The 21,477-nt window shown below is 46.8% G+C and overlaps 2 protein-coding genes across 5 annotated transcripts in view; both read right to left on the reverse strand.

Moving 5' to 3' along the window:
• The window catches only part of GLB1 (galactosidase beta 1), a 79,920-nt gene that overhangs the window by 58,210 nt on the left and 233 nt on the right, over positions 1-21,477 (reverse strand). For both annotated transcript variants that reach the window (XM_059390630.1, XM_059390629.1), the window contains exons 2-3: positions 1,778-1,947; positions 396-546 (exon numbers count right to left, since the gene is read on the reverse strand). In XM_059390630.1, the coding sequence (XP_059246613.1) occupies positions 396-546; positions 1,778-1,947 (321 nt within the window). The remainder of the gene's footprint in view (positions 1-395; positions 547-1,777; positions 1,948-21,477) is intronic.
• On the reverse strand, positions 9,836-21,462 carry TMPPE (transmembrane protein with metallophosphoesterase domain). Of its 3 annotated transcripts, none has more exons than XM_059390626.1 (2): positions 21,241-21,462; positions 9,836-19,125 (listed from the first exon to the last, which is right to left on the reverse strand). In XM_059390626.1, exon 2 carries the CDS (start codon positions 19,014-19,016, stop codon positions 17,673-17,675), a length of 1,344 nt encoding a protein of 447 aa, XP_059246609.1. In that variant the 5' UTR covers positions 19,017-19,125; positions 21,241-21,462; the 3' UTR covers positions 9,836-17,672. The 3 variants fall into 3 exon arrangements, with proteins under 3 accessions (XP_059246609.1, XP_059246610.1, XP_059246611.1); XM_059390627.1 differs by lacking the exon at positions 21,241-21,462 and adding an exon at positions 20,878-21,212; XM_059390628.1 differs by lacking the exon at positions 21,241-21,462 and adding an exon at positions 20,874-21,212.

Here is a 21,477-nt window from a genome sequence, read left to right on the forward strand (position 1 = left end):
TGGAAACACAAGAGTTAAAGTCAGATGACTTTACACACCTGCCATGTTTGGAGAATCAAAGCCTTTGTATAGATTATCCACTTGGCTTCATGACTACCTTGGGTGGGAGACAGAGCCCATACCACGACCCATTTTTTTTTACAATGGGGAAACTGAGCCATGTGAGTGAGCACCAAGAGGGGGATGCCTGCCTTCTGACCCTTACCAGCCCTTCTCTGCTGAGACACCTCCAAGGTAAAGGACACACCTAATCCAGCTACAGGGACAGGCTCAGTGCACTCCTGGAATTAGAGACTTATTGAAACTGCTCTCACTCACTGTCCCCCAGATCTCCAGCCGCCAGCCTAGCTGGTCGTGCACGCCAGCCAGGCAGAACCCAGCCCAGCTGTACTCACCATATCCCACTCTGCACAGATGTAGGGTCCAGGCCTCAGGATGACCAGCAGTCCCAGCTCATGGGCCAGCTTAATAAAATATTCCACATCCTGTTCCCCGGAAAACTTGTACTGTCCTGGCTGTGGCTCGTGAAAGTTCCAGGGCACGTACCTGCCGAGACACACACAGCCCCTTCCTGGAAACAGCTCAGAAATCTGGGCATTTCTGAACCATCAGTATAAGTGTAAGCCCTCAGACGCTCACACAGCTCCCTCCAGCAGCCTCCCCATGGAACCACACTTGGTGGCGAGGACATGTTTAAGTTTATGACCCACAAGGAAGCCCTGTTCCTGTGTAATGACTTAAAAAAAAAAAAACCAGAATTACATGAACATGAAGTACTACTATATAAAAATTATTTATGCCTGTGTAAGGCCTAGGGAAAATGAAAATATCCATGCTAAGATAATAAGAGGTATATTTATTTTCTTGAAAATACTTTTTAAGGAAAAACAACAAAAACCCCAAACCTCTGACCCTGTATCCTCCTGCAAAAGATTTTGTAAGGAACAGCACACAGGAAGCCATGACAAAAACTTCCACCCGTTCCCCTGGCGGCCTTCAGCCTAGGCCACAAACGCCATCACAGAGGTCTCTCGGATGACCCCTGGCTCGTGGCCTTTTCCCACAATCCCATGGCCTTAGTCCCCCAGAGCTAAGTGTTAAACTGCAGGTAGGTCCCCGGCCCCAGGGATCTGCCTCTGCATTTTTCTCACCACTTATCTTGAAGAGGCTATCTGCAATCCTCATCAGTAGGGTAAAAACCAGAGTGGCCAGCCGCCCCAACTTTCTCCCCAGTTAGTCACCATGCAACAGCAGAAGACATGACGAGAGATCATTATTGGGGTAATTCTGTAACTCGAGGCTCTAGAATTACCCCGCAGAACCACAAAGGGAAACTGGGTTCAGGAATCTACCTACCATGGCCTATGCCCCCAAGAGCTCAGAGAAGCTGTGGCTGCCTACAAACACAGTTATCTCTAAATGCTAGGGAGACCTCTGGCCAAAAAGACGAACTTGGGTAAATCCTAGTTTCACCAGCTGTAGATGGGACTGAAGAAATGGAGTCCTTCATGGAAAGTGCCCTACACACGACAAATGCTCAATCACTATTACTCCCCTTTGCCTTCACCAGCTGAGATTCATTTTGTGATTTCCAGTGGGTGGTTAAGTATCCAAAGAAGGGCTAGTTGAGCTCATGCCAAGCCCCTCTCAGAACACCAGATTACACCATGTCCCATTCCAAGAAACGAAACTGCTAGCTGCACTGGGAATGGGGCTGTACCTCTGTCCAGGTGTGGGTGTCTTGGCCCTGGGGAGAGCCTGGTGCCCTCCTACTTACGTTTGGATGGCGTTCAGCCCAGCCATCTTCATCTTCAGCAGCCGGTCCTTCCAGTAGAAGCGGGGCACGCGGGAGTAGTGAATGCTTCCCGAGATGTAGCGGAAGGGCTGGCCATCCTTCAGGAAGCGGTTGTGATGGTAGTCAATCTTGAATGTCCTCTGGGAAGCATTCTACAGAGCAAGGAGGGGATCACGTGAGAACCTCCACCTTCAACATTTTGGAAGCAGACACTCTGACCGTGGCAAGTGGCCCCCTGCCTCTTTCATCTGCGGAATTTGCTGATGGAGTTAAGGCCTGGGTTCTGGGCTGTAAAACAGAGCACCACTAAGCCAGTGGCTAATGCACCCAGGCAACAGAAATCATCAGGGAGGACCCATGGGCAGGACTCCAAAGAGTTTACCTGTCCAGCACCAGCGTGACAATCGACGGCTGAGACACAGAAATTATATTACCAAAGAGAAAACCCTGCTGACGGTGAGTCTCTTCTTGGTATAGCAAAGCCCAGTGTGCTGGGAACAGAACACATATATAGACACCCTCTTTCGCTGTGGCTGTGATCGGCTGGAGCACTGGATGGACCGTGACAGTCATGTCACTGGGCTGAGAGCAAGAGATGAGAAGTCAGCCATCCCAGCTGGGGCTCCAAGTCCTGCAGTGATGAGGCAAACACCCTTCCTAACCCCACATCTCTATTTCCACAAACACGCAGGATGTTAGACTAAGTGAACTTGAAGGCAGTCTGTTTCAAATTATGGGCTGCAATCCAATTTGTGAATCATGAACCTAATTTAGGTGATGACTGACACTTAAAAAAACTTTTTTTTGATCGGCACTTGTTTAAATGAAAGAGAACAGAAAATATCCAGTGTACAGCACCTGGTAAAGACAAGTATTATTTTACGAAGATTCTGTTGTACATACATATATAGAGTTGCACCTGATGTAGGTCTCCACTGGGCTGCAATGAAAGGTGTATGTCTAGCAAAATAAAAAAATCTAGGCAAATTAAATTTCGAGAAACACTGGGGACTGGTTCAGAAGCTAAAATGCTAGGATGTGAAAGGGAAGCCAACAGTTAGGTAGAATAGAACACTGCCCTCTGGTGGACGGGAAAAGGCAGTGAGGGGTCACAGGTGCCAACAAGACCAGCGCCCTAAGAAACCAGTTAATTGCTTTCCTTCATTGTTGGTAAGATTCCTTGTGCAGCTTTAGGCTCTTTTTTTTTTTTTTTGTAAGTTTTTTTTTTTTTTTCATAGCAGCACCACAGTCCATGACAGCTTTGAAGGCTTCCCTTGAAGTCATATCTGGAAACAACTGTAAGACCCCTAGTCCTAGACATTCGGCCTGAAATCTAACCACGGAATTAAAGCACTCTGATGAAAAGTTAAACAACTTGGAGTAAATCTCTCGAGGCAAATGGAAAGCTGTACTATATGTGAGTTCATCTCAGTAAAGTTAACCAAAAAAAAAAAAAAAAAACAACACGCTAATTTAAGAATCATTCCTCGGGCGCCTGGGTGGCTCAGTCTGTTAAGCATCTGCCTTCGGCTCAGGTCATGATCCCAGGGTCCTGGGATGGAGCCCCATGTCAGGCTCTCTACTCCATGGGAGCCTGCTTCTCTCTCTCCCTGCCGCTCCCCGCTCTTGTCCTCTCTTCTCTGTCAAATAAATAAACAAATTCTTTTTTTTTTTTTAAAGATTTTATTTATTTATTTGACAGAGAGAAATCACAAGTAGATGGAGAGGCAGGCAGAGAGAGAGAGAGGGAAGCAGGCTCCCTGCTGAGCAGAGAGCCCGATGCGGGCCTCGATCCCAGGACCCTGAGATCATGACCTGAGCCGAAGGCAGCGGCTTAACCCACTGAGCCACCCAGCCGCCCATAAATAAACAAATTCTTAAAAAAAAAAAATCATTTCTAAAGAAAGGGCCAGAGCGTCAATCGCTTATCACTTTGTTCTAGTAAAGGCAAGAAACTCCTGGAGAAACTCATGAATAATATAAATTACTTCTTAGACCAGGTGCCCCGATGGATGATTTTAAAAACATCTTCACAGCATGTATGTAATTAGGTGCCAAAAAAGGGTTTTCTACCATTCTGTGAGTACAGAGGTGGCACATGAGGTGGGGAAATTCTTTAGACAGGTAGAAAGGGGGTAAGCCATTGGTAAATGCAGGGGCTCTTTGCAGCCTGCTTGTCTAGGGGAAAGGGCTCAGAGGAGCACATGAAGTTGCCAAGATGTGATCTTAGCAGACAATGGACTCTGGCCTTTGTCCCACTAGGCGGAGCACCTTCCCTGCATTCAAACTACCCCAGAATCCAGCCCAAATATCTCCCTACTGTCCATTTATAAGAAGTATCAGAAAGAGCCACCCAGATGTGGCCACAATCTACAAGAAGCTTCTTTCTAGACCAGGTATCAACATCGTGAGGCCTAGATGCTAATGGATAAATTGTTCATGCTGCACACCTTAACTTACACAGTATTAGTATCAATTATACCTCAATAAAGCTGGGGTCAGGGCTGGAGTGGAATGCTGCAGTGGTAATAAATGGCATGTAACCCGGGAGTGAGGCGTGAGGACAAATTTCTCAGAGGGAGGAACTCTGTTTCTCAACCTTGGCCACGCATCAGAATTGGCTATGCAAACTTCTAAAAATAGCAAAGTCAGGACTCACCCCCGGACATTCAGATTTTAATTGATCTTGGGTGGAGGCATTGGCATTTCTTAAAACTGCCCAGATGATGATGTCATGTGCAGACAGTGTTGGGAACTACCAGCTTAAGCTAAGCCTCAGGATAAGGAAGATGTGGGCAAGGGGAAGGACACAGGAAGAGGAGACAGTGTGTGGGATGCTGAGAAGGGGCCCCAGTACCTCAATACAGACAGTGCATGGCAGGGAACTGAAGGCGGACAGGAACCAGACTAAACGCACCTGACATGCACATTTGTGGGCCTGGGCTTCACACCAAGAGCTGTGGAGAGCAACTTACATGGAAGGTCATGTGAAAGTGTGTGTTTTCAAATGTCGTACACTCTGGCCTTTTCCTGGAGCAGCAAAAGGAAGCAGAGTCATGGACCGTGGTGGCGGCAGTGAAGTGGGCAGGGGACAGGAGGAACTCCCAGGACCAAGGGGTGGTGGTTAGATGTAGGACACAGGGGCTAACCTGAAGAGGCTCCTGCTGGTCTCAGGTAGAAAAACTGGGGGCATTTAAAAAAGGAGAGAGACTTAAAAGAGGAAATTGAAGGGGAAATTAAAGACAGCACAGATATTAACCCCTGTGAGTTACAGGTACGTGATTCCTTGGCTCATGTCAGCCTCTTAAAAATGGAACAAGCAGACATTATGTCCCTCATGCTGTGATTCAACAGGAAGTACAGCCCCACCTAGAAGCAGTCCTTGTTACTGAACTTGAACCTCAACTGAACCTCAGTCTACCAATAGCTCAAGGAAGTAAAATATGCCAAATCCAAAATGTGAGACGCTCTAGAAGTCCAATGATAGAGTTGCTTCAATAGACAGATGGCATTAAAATCAGACAAAATAAAGAGAATATTGTTAGAAAATAAAAGAGAACTTGAGAGGCATAATGACCTAATGCAACATGGGAATCTGGTTTGGATCCTGATTCTAATGAACTGCAAAAAAATCCAATGTTGAGACACGGAAAGTCTGAACAGAGACCAGGCATGTGGTGGAATTAAAAGAATTACTGTTCATTCTGTTGGCTAAAACAAAAGCATGCTGATTACACAAAAGAAAAACTTCTCATCAGACATACATACAGAAGTTTTTCTGGGTGGAAGGACACAATCTCTGAGGTTACTACAGATGAAAAAGAGCAAATTAAAGAGCATACGGAGCCAAGCTGATCACTGTGGAACCTGATATGGACACAAGATATTCTCTGTTCATTTGTGTGTTTGTTTTAATTGCCACACTGTTAAAAAACCAAATCGCACCTCAAAATAAAGCCTTTTTCTTGGTTCTAAAAAAAACAAAAGCATATGTTCATGAAAAGATGTGTAACACATGTTCACAGCAGCTTCATTCATAATTGCCTAAAACCAGAAGTAAGCAAATATCCATCAGAAGGAGGGAGGAATGCAGCTTGGTGTGCTCATACAATAGTGTGCTCAGCAATAAAGCAGAATGATGGGTACGGCCAATAATACAGATAAATCTCAAAACTGTCATGCTGAGTTTGAGCCCTACACAAAAGGTTCATACTGTATGAGCCCACTTATATGAAGTTCTAGAACAGGCAAATCTAATCTATGCTGGGAAAAAAATCAGGGGTAGTTGCTGGCTTTGGGCAGGAGAGGCACGGACTGCTTGGTAAGGAACATGAGGGAACTTCCTGGGGTAATGGTAAGCTAGCTGAATATGGATTTCAGATTACACAGGGTGTGCATTTCTCAATACTCATCAAAGGGTACCCTTAGATTTGTATATTTCATTGTCTGTAAAGTTCACCTTAAAGGGAGAAAAAGAGCTATAAACAATATTCACCTCTAATTAATGATACACGACACGCTTGGAGTGGAAAGTACACTGATGCCTGCCACTTATTTTGGAACGCATCTAAAAAATAAGATGGATTGATGGGTGGATGAATGGAGGGATAGATTGACAGTAATATGTTAATGGTAGAATCCGGATGGTAAGCATAAAATTCCTTCAACTCTATGTGTGACAATTTTCCTAATAAAATGTTGACAAAATTTTAAAAAGAGGGGGTTGGAGAAAGGAGTTCAAAAGATACAAACTTCCAGCTAAAAGATAAATAAACACTAGAAATAAAATGTACAACATTGGTGACTACAGTTGACATTGCTGTGTGATATACAGGAAAGCTGTTAAGAGGGTAAATCCTAGGGGTGCCTGGGTGGCTCAGCTGGTTGAATGTCCAACTCTTGATTTTGGCTCAGGCCGTAATATTGGGGTCCTGGTATTGAGCTCCATAAGGCTCGGCACTAAGCACGGAATCTGCTTGTCCCTCTCCTCTCCCTATCCCCCCAAAATAAATAAATTTTTAAAAATATTTTATTTATTTGAGAGTGAGTGAGCATGTGCATGAGTGGGGGAGAGGGGGAAGCAGGCTCCCCACTGAGCAAGGAGCCCGATGTGGGGCTCGATCCCAGGACCCTGGCGCGCACACGTGCATGATGGAGCACGACGCGGCTTCTGAGACTGACGAGATGCTCCTGCCCTTGCAGAAAGATCTTCCATACATCAAGAGTAAAAAGAGAAGGCTGAGAAGGGCTTTTTTTTTTTTTTTTTAAGATTTTATTTATTTATGTGACAGAGATCACAAGTAGGCAGAGAGGCAGGCAGAGAGAGAGGGGGGAAGCAGGCTCCCCACTGAGCAGAGAACCCAACATGGGGCTCTATCCAGGGCCCTGAGATCATGACCTGAGCTGAAGGCAGAGGCTTTAACCCACTGAGCCACCCAGGCACCCCAAGAAGGGCTCTTTTAAAGCATACCTATGTCAGCTGCAGCCCGTGGCCAGTCGTGTGTGAGCTCAGTATGCTCTGTGCTGACAGTGTCTCAGCTCAGACCCACACCCTGGCGCTTTGTGCCTTCCTGCCCTGAAACAGAAACCTGCTCGTCCAGGGATGCAGGAGTGGTGGGGCGCCCATGCTCCTAGGGCCAACCCTCAGCCAATGGGGTGGACAGCTGCATCTTGTAGGTGGACAATGCTGGAGATGTTCTGTGTACCTTCCAGGAGATGCTGACAGAACCCTGGCCCTACTGCCCACAGCGAGAACCACAACACATCCTTATACAGACCTGTTTCTTCCCACCTGTGCTTCACGTCTGCATTCTCAGATCACTTCTCAGATCACCTGCACTCAAGCCCTTGCTTCACGTTTTGTTTCTAAAGAACCCAAATTAAGGCAATGGTACCAGGATTGGCCTCAAGAGCAGATCCTCAGGCTGTGAACCTAGACCTGGATCTCTTACATCTGTGAGACAGCCATAAGAACCCTACCGGCTGGTGTTAAGTGGGTGGGGACACCCCACATTATGCAAATACGAATTCTAGGTCCTCACCTGTGCTGGATTGAGAGAAGCCACAGGCAGAGCAGGAGGAGTTGGCATCTGCATTAGCTCTACCCCTGGAATGGCGCGGGGTGGTGGGAGGTACTGGTAATTAAAGGATTGTGAGGTTGGCTGATTTTTATTCACAGTTGGGGGCTTTGAAGAAAGATTGCCAGATGGGATCAACATCCACAGCAGGCATTCTGTGATGCCAGAGGCTTCTGTGGCCATTGTTAAAGAGACTATTGTCTCCAGCTAGAAGGGTAAGGCTCAGGACTTAGCCATGTGGGCACACTGGGAGAGGACCTTAAGGGACAGACCGTAAGGCCGGCTAGAGGGAAGTTTACTCTCAGAGTGCACTGTTCCATGACTTGTGAGTTACCATCTAGATAAAGGTAACCTAGTTGCGACGCTGTTGGAATCTGGATCCTTGGAACCTGGGCATGATGCTGGCCTACGGGAAATGAAGTGGACATGCCAGGATGGGCTTGGCATCCTGAGGAACTGTGAGATGCCTCAAAGAGATGAGAATGTGGCTGACCAGACAACCCACCATCTGACTATATCCCCAAGGACAGGCTAGAATACACTCCCATCAGGAAGGAACGCCATGCTGAGGAGGGCCCTGGTACCCCTGAGAAACCCAGTAAGGGACCACATAAGCACCACAATGACCAGCTAGGCGAGAGTACAACAGACCACAGCACTTCCAGTGGGTGGGATGATTGTGCTAGGGTGCTGCCTGACGTGTCTAACAAGGAAAAAAAAAAAATCAAGAGGGGTGCCTGGGTGGCTCAGTGGGTTAAAGCCTCTGCCTTCAGCTCAAGTCATGATCCCAGGGTCCTGGGATCGAGTCCTGCATCTGGCTCTCTGCTCAGCGGGGAGCCTGCTTCTACCTCTCTCTCTGCCTGACTCTGTGCCTACTTGTGATCTCTGTCTGTCAAATAAATAAATAAAATCTTAAAAAAAAAAAAAATCAAGAACTCCTGAGCAAAAGGCTGACATCAGCCACTGCAAAGGAAAGTTGTGATTCCTTCCTCCAGTTCCCAGCTCTGGGGCAGCCTCTCCAACAAATGCCAATTGACTGAAGGGAAGGTTGCATGGATCTCTCAAGGAAGAACCCTGTGATGCCTTCCCCATTAGGACTGGGGTACCTGGGGAAAATGGCCTTCTGGGGATGGCTGGATACACCTAAGCGGACATACCAGGTGTCCCGAAATGTGATGGCAGTTACCGCTTTTTAGGAGACTGGGGAGAAAGGGAGCCACGGCCCACCCAGGCCCTTCTACATGGGTCCAACAAGGAGCGCCTATCCTACAGTGATTTCCCTGGTCCTGAGTGCAAACTGGGATGACTTTACTTAACAGACCCTGAACCCGCACCACAAGTCAGAGGCATTATGCAGGGAAGAGCCAAGTGGAAAACCCAGGGTTTGAGTTTGTGGCTAATGTTCTACTCTTTTCAAAACTCTCAGTAGAAAGGATCAAGAGTGGTTTGTTTGTAAATGGGCAGGATAGTAGTACACATTCTCTCTCTAGTCCCAGCCCCCCCCCCCCCACTGCCCCACTCTCTCCCACGAGAGACCCCGGTCATCAGCACACCTCATGGGATGTCACGCTGGTCTGACAGATAAACATGAGACCCAAGGAACTGTGACAAGTCCCTGAAACTGAGGCTTGGAAGAGTAGCCCACAGTGGAGTGATGGGGACAGCCACAGAAGCCACATCACCTAAGAGACAGCTTCCAAATGGTGGCTGTCATGGCCAAGGTAAATAGGGAAAATCCGCTTCAAAGCTCCAAAGTGACTCCTCTCAACATTGAAGGACCTGAGGGGATCTAGTCTTTGGGCTGTGGTACCTCTGACAGAAGTAAAGCAATTGAGAAATGGCGGGGGAGAAGGAAAAGGGAAAACTGCCTTCAGAGCTTAGTCCCCCCCAAATACAAAAGAACAAAAAATATGACCTGTGGTCAGATTCCACGCTTTCTAAATTAATTGGCACGGGAACGGAATACTGAAGAGCTATCATTTTATTTCACACGTGCAGGGGTGTTGCAGCATCAGTGTTTACAATGCATGAGGTCACAGAAACTTAGAAAAGAAAAAGCAATTGCAAGCAAGGCAAATGACACACCTTCCCAAGACCCCTGTGTATAATGCGTATAATACTGGAGAAAAAAGACAGCAGTACAGACAAAATACCCTTGAACCATTTATACAGCAGAGACCTAATACTGTCTGACATAACATTTTGAAAGTTATTCTGTTTAGATTATTTCAGTGGTAAATAAGCATCTCTTTACGAAAACTCAACACAATACCAATATTTATGTCACCAGGAAAGGTGAACATCGCCCAGGTTTTCTAATACTCAGGACTAAAAACCATTATATTAGCATTACATTATGCACATTCCTCAACACAAAGAAAAACAAGGTGCTCAGTGACGTCACAAGTTAGGGGTCATGTTGACCATTCGGAAACACTACATCTTCCAGCCCTTCAGTATGACCCTAGTAAAGCACCTGTTCAATGGATCTGTAACCCCAGCACCCTGTATGGCCTTTCACTCACCCCCGGGGCCCAAGAGCCTGGAGAATTCCTGACAGGAGGTGCTCAGCTCTGGAGTGGCACAGACCCAACGTTCCTAGGCTGCTAATGCCCTAGGGTTGAGGGACAAGGGATGAAGGGGAGTGGAGAAGATGGTGATAGAAGGGTATAGATACACATGGGCTTCCCAGACCCCTCAGCTCACAGAACAGGAAGACAGAGGGGTATTTCCGATGATTATACAACAAACTTTGATTGTGCCAGAGCTAACAGCCTTTCAAACAGCCAGGTGTCAGGGAAGCAGCAGACATGAGACAGGCTGAAGAAGCAAACAGCCAAAGGGAAGAGTGACAATCAATGCAAATCCGAAGGAAGTTGTGGATGACCCACTCTGGCTTATGCGTCCTATTTTTATCAGTGTTGTTATGTATGTTTGCCTCTCTGGTTCCGCAAAGATTTTTGTTCAGTGTTCCAAGAGATAGCAGATGAAGAGCGTCAATGACAATGGAACACAAATTACAACGGGAGAGGAAGGAAAATGGCAGAATGGAGGAGAAATGAACACAGCTTGGGACCAGCTCCCCAAATCCTCCAGGACTCACAGGCAGTTACAGATTTAATTCTGCCTCCTCAGCTCAGAGAAAAGGTAAGTACATAGTCTTAAAAATAATAATAATAAAAATGAGTCTTAAAATTATAAAACAGTTCTTCAAAGTTATTATCAGACCTAAGTTTCTTTCCACACAGGAAAGAATCATTTCAGGTGAATTTGAAAGACTATTTTGATGATATTTAGCCTAAGGATAAAAATGTATCTTAAGCTGCATTCAGGTCAAACAAATGAACAAACAAAACTGTATCCAGTAAATTTCATCCTAGTAATAATAGTTTATTGCTATTTTGAATCCATTAATATATGTAGGTAGAATAAAGTAAATAAATAATTACTTTGGTTGTTAGGAACCAAAATTTTCAGTGTAAAATGGAAACAAACATAAAATCAAAGAAAGTTAAGTAAAAACCCTGTAACCAGGGTTCTGTGAGAAATCTCTGTACCTTCCATTCAAGTCTGCTGTGTTCTAAAAAATAAAGTTTATTTTTCAAAAAAACTCTTAACTTGACATTTAAATTGGAAATTCTAATATAGTTTTTTTCTTTCTAAAAAAATATTTATTTCCTAGCAATAAACACTGAAACGACTTAGAAATGACACTAGCTCCTCTAGCACTTAAATTATGGTCTCTAAGTATTTCCCACTAAAAGGAACCAGAGCTCCTTCAGGAAATTACTTAGTCCAAGTCTAGGCCAGAATATGTACAAAATAACCCTAAAACTATCAAAAACCATTACGGTCACAACAAAATGATAGAAAAGCGGGGCCCCAACTGCTCAAAGGTGGGAGATTTTGAGCATCAAAAGATTTATCACGCAGGGGTGTGTGCCTGGGGGGCTCAGTCAGTTAGCCATCTGCCTTCAGCTCAGATCATGATCTCAGAGTCCTGGTATCAAGCCTGGCACAGGGCTCTCTGCTTGCTGGGGTGTCTGCTTCTCCCTCTCACGTCCTCTGTTTGATCTCTCTCTCTCTCAAATAAATAAATAAATCTAAAAAAAAAATTATCACTTCAGTAGACTGAAGCACATCAGATATAAGAAAAGAGCCAAATTCATGTTACTTCCTCCCACCCCAAAAAGCTTACTGGACATCCTTGGGGTATGCTGGTGCATCAACTCTTTATTCTGACAATTGATGAATAAAAGGGAAGTCCAGCATCCGTCTTGCCTTTCTTATACCCTTTTTCACAGTAACCAATTGATGAGGAGAGTGAGGAGAGTTCTTTGTAAAAGAACCATAGTTAGTAAATACAGAAGAAATTATGCAATTAAAAAATCACTATTTTGGGAGCTGATGGCAGGATTATATTTCTGAGTACTCCAAACACTCCTTCAGAATTCAGAACAGAGATAAAAGAAGATACACCATCATTTCTTGAATATATAAAAGGTAATTAACTATTCCTGGAAAGCCTTTTTAGTACTCCGGCTCCCTAAATTCTATAATAAATGTAGCAAACTTTAAAAAAAAAGGCATAATCATCAATGACTGCTGAAACATTAGATGAAAGGATGATGAGGGGCGCCTGGGTGGTTCAGTGGGTTAAAGCCTCTGCCTTGGGCTCAGGTCATGATCCCAGGGTCCTGGGATTGAGCCTGGCATTGGGCTCTGCTCAGCAGGGAGCCTGCTTCCCCCCACCCCCAACCTACCTCTCTGCCTACTTGTGATCTCTGTCAAATAAACAAATAAAATCTTAAAAAAAAAAAAGATGATGAGGAACTTTCTAGTGGACAGATCAAGTTGACAACACTAGACCCGTGGGTCAGTGTTAGCATCACTGAAAGCAATGAAGTCTTCCTGCCCAAAAAAGAAAAATGGTAAACCTGAAACTATCCAGCCTCTAGCTATAACTTTTACAGATCTCTATCTCTACTAGCTCACTGACAACATGAGGGATAATATAACACATTAACCACCACAATTCCGAAATGTAGGAAATACTAAGATAACTTGAACAAATAGGTGACATAAAGAGGAAAGATGTTTTCTAGACTTAGATTTAAGAAATATATCATATAGAGTATATGGGTTTTATTTTTAGGTCCTGATTCAAACAAAGGAACTATAAGAGACATAATTCCTCAAGAAACCAAAGAACAAACTAAACCCAAAGCTAGCAGAAAGAAGGAAATAATAAAAATCAGAGCAGAGATAAATGAAAGAACAACAACAACAACAAATAATAGGAAAGAAAAAAAATCAATGAAACTGAGAATTGGGTTTTTCTTTAAAGATCAACAAAACTGACAAAGCTTTAGCTAGATGAACTAATTAAGAGAGAAGACTCAATAAAATCAGAAATGAAAAAGGAGATATTACAACTGATGCCACAGAAATAAACAAGATTACAAGATACTATTATGAACAATTGTATGCCAATAAACTGGGTAATCTAGAACAAATGAAAAAATTCCTAGAAACATAAAACTACCAAGACTAAATCATGAAGGAACAGAAAATCTGAGAAGACCGATAACTGGAAAGAAAATAATCAGTAACTGAAAATCACAGAAAAACCTAGGACCAGAAGACTTCACTAAGGAATTCTACCAAACATTTAAAGAAGAATTAACACCAGTTTTCCCGAAACTTTGCCAAAAAGATGGAAGAGGAGAAATGCTTCTAAACTCATTCTATGAGGCTAACATTACCTTAATACCTAAGCAAGACAAGACATAACAAGAAAACTACAGGCCAATTATGTCTGATGAATATTGACACAACTATCCTCAACAAAGTACCAGCAAACTGAATTCAACAACACATTAAAGGGATAGTACTCCATGACCAAGTGAGATTTATTCCTGTAATGCAAGGATAGTTCAACATATAAAATCAGTAATTATAATACACCATGTTAACAGAATAAAGGACAAAAACCACATGCCCATCTTAATTGAGGCAGAAAACAGATTTGACAAGGTTCAACACTCAACAAACTAGGACTAGAACAAATCACCTCAACATAATAAAGACCATATATGAAAGTCCACAGTTAACATCATACTCAATGATGAAAGACCACGAGCTTTTCCTCTATGATCAGAAATATGGCAAGAATGCCCGCTCTTACCACCTCTATTCAGCGTAATTTTGGAAGTCTTAGCCAGAGCAACAAAGCAAGAAAAAGAAATAAAAGATACCAAATACCAAAAATTGCTATGACTAATAAACAAATTCAGCAAAACTGCAGAACACAAAATCAACATATAAAAATCAGCTGCATTTCTATACACTGACAATAAATAATCTAAAAAGGAAAGTAAGAAAACAGTTTCATTTACAATAGCATCAAAAAGAATAAAAATACTTACTAAACCTAACCAAGGAGATGAGAATCATACACTGAAAATGACAAAACACTTCTGAAAGAAATAAATAAATAGAAAGATATCCTGTGTTCACGCATTAGAAGACTGAATATTAAGATGTCCATTCTACCCAATGCGATCTTAGATTCAAAACAATCTCTATCAAAATTCCACTGCATTGGGGCACCTGGGTGGCTCAGTGGGTTAAAGCCTCTGCCTTCGGATCTGGTCATGGTCTCAGGGTCCTGGAATCGAGCCCCGTATGGGGCTCTTTGCTCAGCGGGGAACCTGCTTCCTCCTCTCTCTCTGCCTGCTTCTCTGACTACTTGTAATCTCTATCAAATAAATAAATAAAATCTTTAAAAAAATTCCACTGCATTTTTTTGAGGAAATAGAAAAATTCATATGGAATTTCAAGGAACCCCAAGTACCCAAGATGATCTTGAAAAATCACAATTCCTGATTCCAAAAAAATCACAAGGCTACAGTAACCAATACAGTGCAGTATTGGCATAAAAACAGACATATGTGAAATATACTGTCATATATTTCAGCATTAACTTATTAAGATTTTATAACAAGTTTCTCACGAAACCTAGACCCAAAGTACAGCTGCTGTTAATTTTTAAAAAGCATTATGCTTCATTTTGAGTTTAACAAATTAAAAGAAAAACTGAAAGGAAACTGAAAGACTTCCCAAGCTTCCAGTTTATGTTCCTCACCACCTCCCCCAGCCACACACGAACAAAACAAAGAAGGTGAGTGATCGAGGAAGAGGGAACAGGAGCAAAGGGTGCCGCGGAGAGTGGCCCACCAGGGCCACATCTGCACAGTAAGGGAGCAGCTTCTGCTGGGAACAATTCCACCTCACCACGGGATCTAAACCATGCAGGAAAAGGTGCTGCTCAGTCTTACCAGGACACACAGGATGGACCTGTCTTACTTCTGGGAGTTGAAAACAATCAGGCAAGCAAGGACTTCAGAACAAGAGTGAGGGTACACAAGACCGCAAAATGACAGTACTTTGGAGAAAGAGGAGACAAAGATGCAAGATAAACAGTAAAGAAGGAAGCTAATCTCAGGCAGCTCAGAACACAGATGAAGAATATCCAGAAAGGTCAACCGCCACCAGCGGCACCTAAGGCTGGAAGATAAATGGCAGCAAGGAGTCTGGTGAAATCTAAGCAACAGAGAGCTGGAAAGTCAACTGGAATGATCCAGAAAACGGGATCAGGTCACAAGGGAGGGAGGAGAGGGTTCGGAAACTTACTCCTGGCTGCAGGACGATTAAGCACAAGGGGATACAAACAAAGAAACCGCTGAAATCCCAACGCAAAGACTGATTTTAAATTTGCCTGGAAGGCTCACTGTTAGTACCTCGTCTGCCTGCCAACGAGAAAGGGGGTCTCCAGGAGCGCCTAGGATTCTGTTACACACCAGGAAGACAGGAGGAAAATATAAGGAACTCCCTGAGGCCACAGTGTGTGCAAGGATACTGTAGCACAGGCCAAGAAAAACAGACCCCCAGCAGGTGCTGCCTTGACACCTCACCGGACCCTAGCCATAGGCAGCATTCCCCAGGCTTGGCCACTCCATTCGTTCCCTGGGCACCCCCTGCCCAGCACAGCTGGCCCCCATGACGGTTAAATATTAACGCCACCAAGTGCTTCCGGTGCGCCTGGGCCACAGGTACCTCACTCCACATCTTAATACCAACCTGGTGGAACAATACTGAGGTCGACAGAATTATCCTCATTTTAGGGTGAGGGAAACTGAGGCTTGGTGAGGTCAAGTCATTCCCCTAATGCTACCTGACCGAAGAGCAGCAGGATGAGCTTCTCCAGGCCAAGTGGGGTTTTTGTTCCCTGTTGGAGAGACTCTTGGTTACAAAAAGTCAGTGCTAAGCCGAGGTCCCTGGGCTTCTCAGTGAGGCCTTTTCCAACAGGAGAGCTTACTGACTGCTACCTCAGGGCTGAAGGGTCTCTTGCCTCTGGCACAAGAGGCTTGGCCAGCAGGGAGCAGGTCACTCCAGGGTCCAGAGCCCAGCAGCATGGCGCTATGGTTCTATGTCCAGGCCCTAGGACAATGCTGATGGGGTCAGAACAGGGTGAGAGATGGACAGGAGGGTGTTGGCGTGGAAGCCACCCAGCAGGGAAGACAGTCCCAGCAGTCCACAGCCAGGGCCCAGGGGGAAGGAAGGTCTCCCAGCCCTGCAAGAGTACAAAACTGTGCCCCTTCCCCCAGCAAACTCAACTTCCCCTGGTAGAGAGCGTGCCTCAGCATCTCACAAAACGCAGACTCAAATCTGGGAGGTGGGGGGGGGGTCTACTTTCTCTACTCTTCTGCCAATGTCAAAGCCAGCCTACGCTGAACCAAGCCAAACCCCTTCCAGGCCGAGAGACCTTCAGGTTCTCGAGCCCTGTTCATTCTCTTGGCACAGCAGCATGTGTTTGAGCTCTGCACTCACTGGTCTCAGATGCCGCTCCTTAAGCACCAGACCGTGGACAGGGAGGCAGAAGGCATGGCTTTCGGCCAAGGGTCCCCTCCATACCCTGTCATGTTGCCAGCGCCCTGCTTCTCTCTGCCTCATTTTTCTCACCTTCGAGGAGGGAAAGGTAGCCTATCCCTAATTACCTCGCCCAAGTACTGGATTAAAGGAGCCCAGGGAGGCAAACCCCCTCTGAATCCCTAAGCAGCAGTGCATTACCAATGCCTACAACTGTGCTTCTGTTTCTTTCCAGCCCAAGGCCCAGAAGCACAGGCGATAAAAGAGCAGCACACGAGCCCGGAACAGCCAGAGCCCTGCGTCCCCGAGGGTTTGGCTGATGCCCTCAATAAAGGGGACTCTGACAGAACCAAGAGGGAAAAGGAAACATTCTTCCCCAGCAGCCAGACGGGGCCTCCCTCCTGCCTGCTCTCCCAGATCTGCTCTGCCCTTTCCCCAGAAAGCTCTGGATCACTGATCCTGAAAACTGCCTAAGTCCTAAAGGGGTTTTAAAAACGCCAGTGTTCCTCTCTGTTCTGCTTTCTAGAGGTATCCCTTTCAAGCAGCCCCACGTTTCCATTCAGCCTTCTGAGTTCTGCAGAGGAGGAGAGTTTACTTCCCATCATCTGGAAAATAGATACTTGTCCTTACATGTGACTTGAGTAGTCTCACAGATACATATAAAGAAGCCACTGGCCACCTACAGAGTAAGCCAGCCTGGACTTGACAGGCAGCCCCAGCACAAACCACTGTTCAAGCCAGGCTTGTGACCGAGCATGTATTGGCAGGGCTGGGCAGGAGAGGCTGGAGGGGGAAAGCAGGCAACCCACTCTAAGGAGGGATGGATGGTGAAGGGCAAGGGCACCGAAAAGCCGTGAGGCCGGACAGATTCAGGGAGCCCGCCTCAGGATAAGCTCTGTAATCTCCGCCCGGCTACCCAGTCTCATGGGTATCCCATAGTAGGCCGTGCCTGGGCTGACATATACAAATGTAGTCTGGGCCACTTGGTAGAGGCCAGCAAAGAAGGGGTTCAAAAGATAGGCAGCCACGTTCAAGGGGAAGATCTGCCCAGCATGCGTGTGCCCAGAGAGAATCAGGTTAATATCTGGCCGAGCCTGCAGGGCTCTCTTGGCAGCCAGCGGCTGGTGAGCTAGCAAGATGGTGGTGTGGTCTGGGCTGCAGCCCCCCAGGGCCTTGACGAGATCCATGCCGTGGCCGGAGTAGTGCAGGATGTCTGCTTCGATATCGTCCACCCCAGCCAAGCAGATCCAGTCCTCCCCCTCACCACCCCCATGCTGGGCCCCTGTGGCGGAGATCTTCACGTTCTCGTTGTGAAGGGGCTTGACGTTCAGGGATTCCAGCAGCGCAAACCAGTTGCTGACGTCTGACGTGTAGTACTCGTGATTCCCCGTGACAAAGTAGGTGCCGAGGCGGGAGTGGAGCTGACCCAAAGGAGCCACGGCTGTGCGGAGGACGGAGGCTTCTGAATCACAGAGGTCACCCACGATCACTGTGATGTCTGGTTCCAGCATGTTCACCATGCTCACAAACATCTCCATCTTGGTCCTGCCCACTGTGGGGCCCAAGTGAATGTCTGAGAGGAGCACGATCTTGAGGCTGTCCATCGAGGGAGGCAGCTGATGGATGGGCACCTCCACGGTTTTCACAGCTGGAGGCTGAGCGGCATTCAGGAGCCCAGCCACGCTGAGCACAGCAGTCACTGCCACGGCCAGGGCCGGCCTGACCGCCAGCTTCCTTGTCTTGTCAAGGCTGCCCACAACCCTACCACTGCGCCACGCCAAGAGCTGGCAGGCCTGCTCCATGCCACTGAGGGTACAGAGAAAGAAGACCATGATGATGTAGGCCCCGAGGCAGGAGTAGGCTGCCAAGGAAAAGAGATAGGGCTCCTCTGCCACTAAAAAGAGCATGGTGAAGAAACTGGAATGGGCCAGGGCGAGAAATGCCCCAACAGCCATCTTCCAAAGCTGAAAACAGGTGGACTCTGCGGCAGGGGAGTGGCTGAGGTTGCTGACTGCGCTACGCCAGATGTAGAGGGAGCCAATGAGCATGAGCGAGTTGGCAAACAGGGCCAGCTGCAGGCGGAACAGCCAACGCCAGGCCCTGAGCTCAAGGCTCCCCGCCAGATAGGAGCGGGACACAATCATGGACACGAAGACCGTGCCTGCAGCCAAGGCAGCCTTTGTACCCAGGGACAGCTGCCTGAAGATCGCCATTGTCTCTGCTCCTAAGAGGGTCCCCTGCCAGTTCTGTGTGGGCAGGCTCTGGAAGGTGAGTTCCTTAGAAAGGACAGTGGCCAAGCAGAAGTTTCCAGGTCGGCTTCGCCTGCAACCAGGAACTGGCGTCAGCTTTGTGGGATATTAGAGCTTCCTTGTCCCCATTCAAAACCTGAAGGCCACTCACATCTACCCAGCCTGCCTCGAATCCAAGCCACTCAAATACCAGTTGGTTGCTACGCTTTATTATTAAAATACAAACACAGTGGATTGTAACGTGGTGGGCAGTTCTCATGTTCTTACTTACAGTTTTCTGAATATTTAAAAGTTTTTCCACAAAGCATGTCAACTTTTTTTTTTAATGATTAAAAAAAGTGTTATTTTAAATTAGCGGTTCTCAAAGTGTGGTCCAGGGAGACTCTTTCAGGAGGTACATTTACTCAGAATTATATTCCTAATACTACTAAGCTATAACTGCCTTTTGCATTCTCATTCTCTCATGAGTGTATGGTGGAGTTTTCCAGGGGCTCTATGACATGTGATATGGCAAAACTGAACATACCCAGGGCGCCTGGGTGGCTGAGTGGGTTGGGCCACTGCCTTCAGCTGAGGCCGTGATCTCAGGGGCCTGGGATCTCAGGGGCCTTGGGCTCTCTGCTCAGCGGGGAGCCTGCTTCCCTCTCTCTCTCTCTGCCTGCCTCTCCATCTACTTGTGATTTCTCTCTGTCAAATAAATAAATAAAATCTTAAAAAAAAAAAAAAAAACTGAACATACCCAGCTATCATCTATTACGACAGGCGCGAAAGAGGTGTGCAAAAATGTAAAACTGTGCCACTCCTTCGGCTCAAGTTTGGGGAGAAATACTGTTATTTTTCAAGAGATATAGTTCGTTGACATGTAATGATTTATTATTTCTTAGATAAGTTAATAAATATTTTTTTAAAGTTTCTATTTTCATTTCTAGGACAGTTAAAGTCTGAGAACCACAGTTCTACATACAAGTAAACAAGGAAACCCTAGAAAGCTAGTTTGATGGTATCTTTCTGAAGCTCCAGGCCAGAAAGGCCACCTAGACACCTGCCATAAAAATTCCTGGGGTGAAGCTGGACTCCCTGTGTAGGCTCTGGGCACCCCCCGGAAGGACGATGGGGCACAACGTTCCCCAGTGGGCTGCCCTTTCCACCAGCTCCTCAACCCTAAACCCTGATCTCTCTCCTCCCACAGTGCCCCCCCCCCCCCATTTTCTCTGCCACTGTTCCCTGCCATGGTTCCCCAACTCCACCCTGGCTCCACCCTGGCCAGTGGTTCTCAGAGCTGGGTAGCTCTCACCCAGGGCTCCTACACACACACACACACACATACACACACACACACACACACAAAAGCAGGGAAACCAGAGATGTAGGCAGACAGAAGTTAGCACTCAATTTAAGGTGACCTTTCTCTAGAACCCCAAATTAAGCTATGTTCAGCAACTGTTTTTCAACAACTTAAGATTTCCAACCTTGATTTTAAATTAATATATGACTTCTCTGCCTAAGCACTTACCGAAAGCTTTTCATCAAGAGATGAAATTTACAAGTAAATGGGCCCAAATTTCCTCTTCTATTGAAAACACGCCCTAGCATCAAGCAGCCCACCTAAACTTTGGGGGGAGCCACATTTGGTTCGCTAAACGTACGGAGGGCCAGGTGCCCATTTCAATTATCTGTCCGCCCCCCCCCCCAATCTTTCCGCGGCTGTGATGTTGACCTCCCCAGGCAGCGGTATGGAGGCCCCTCCGGCCCATGCTTTACCTCTATTTGAGGCTATCCTCCCGCCAATCCTGCACTGCCCCCCCCCGGCCCCCACCTCACCTACTTGTTCGGCCGGACCTCCAGCAACGCTGGCTGCCACCTGCAGCCTATCTCTTGCCCACCCCTGGCCTGCACCGCCAAACACTGAAGATCGGGAAAATTCAAGCCAAAAACAGTAGGCAGCAGCTGGGAGTGGCGGGAAAGGGACGAAATGTTTGAAAGGAGAACCCCTCGAAGGAAATCAATCCAACATTCCCATCGCCGGGGCCTCTCCTGACCCCATTTTTCTCCTTCCGGAGCGCTCCGCAGCACCCGAACTGGGCAAGGGAGGGCGCCTCAAGCCACAGCCCAAGGCGCCCTGCATTGCCATGCGCTCCTTGCAATCTCCCTCCCGGAAAACTGCAAAGCTAGAAAGGTTTGGGCGCACCTTCTCTCACCCCGTCTTGCACCAACGGGGAAGTGGGTCCAAGCGGAAGGGGCGACCGGGGCTGAACACGCGAGCGACAGAGCTTACCGGGAAGGACGCGCGCCCCGCCCGGCCCGCCCCCGACGGGAGGGCCGGTCCACTGCCTGCGCTCCTCCAGCTGCCCGCCTGCCCCGGCACAGTCCGGGGTCCCAGGCCCACGCCCTGCAGCACCCCGGAGGGCGGCCGCAGCCCCAGCCC

The sequence above is a fragment of the Mustela nigripes genome, chromosome 2 (genome assembly GCF_022355385.1).
Source record: "Mustela nigripes isolate SB6536 chromosome 2, MUSNIG.SB6536, whole genome shotgun sequence".
Taxonomy (NCBI): domain Eukaryota; kingdom Metazoa; phylum Chordata; class Mammalia; order Carnivora; family Mustelidae; genus Mustela; species Mustela nigripes.

Excerpts from the sequence above, each read along its gene's own strand:
- TMPPE (XM_059390626.1), bottom strand. The coding sequence starts at position 19,016 with ATGGCGATCTTCAGGCAGCTGTCCCTGGGTACAAAGGCTGCCTTGGCT.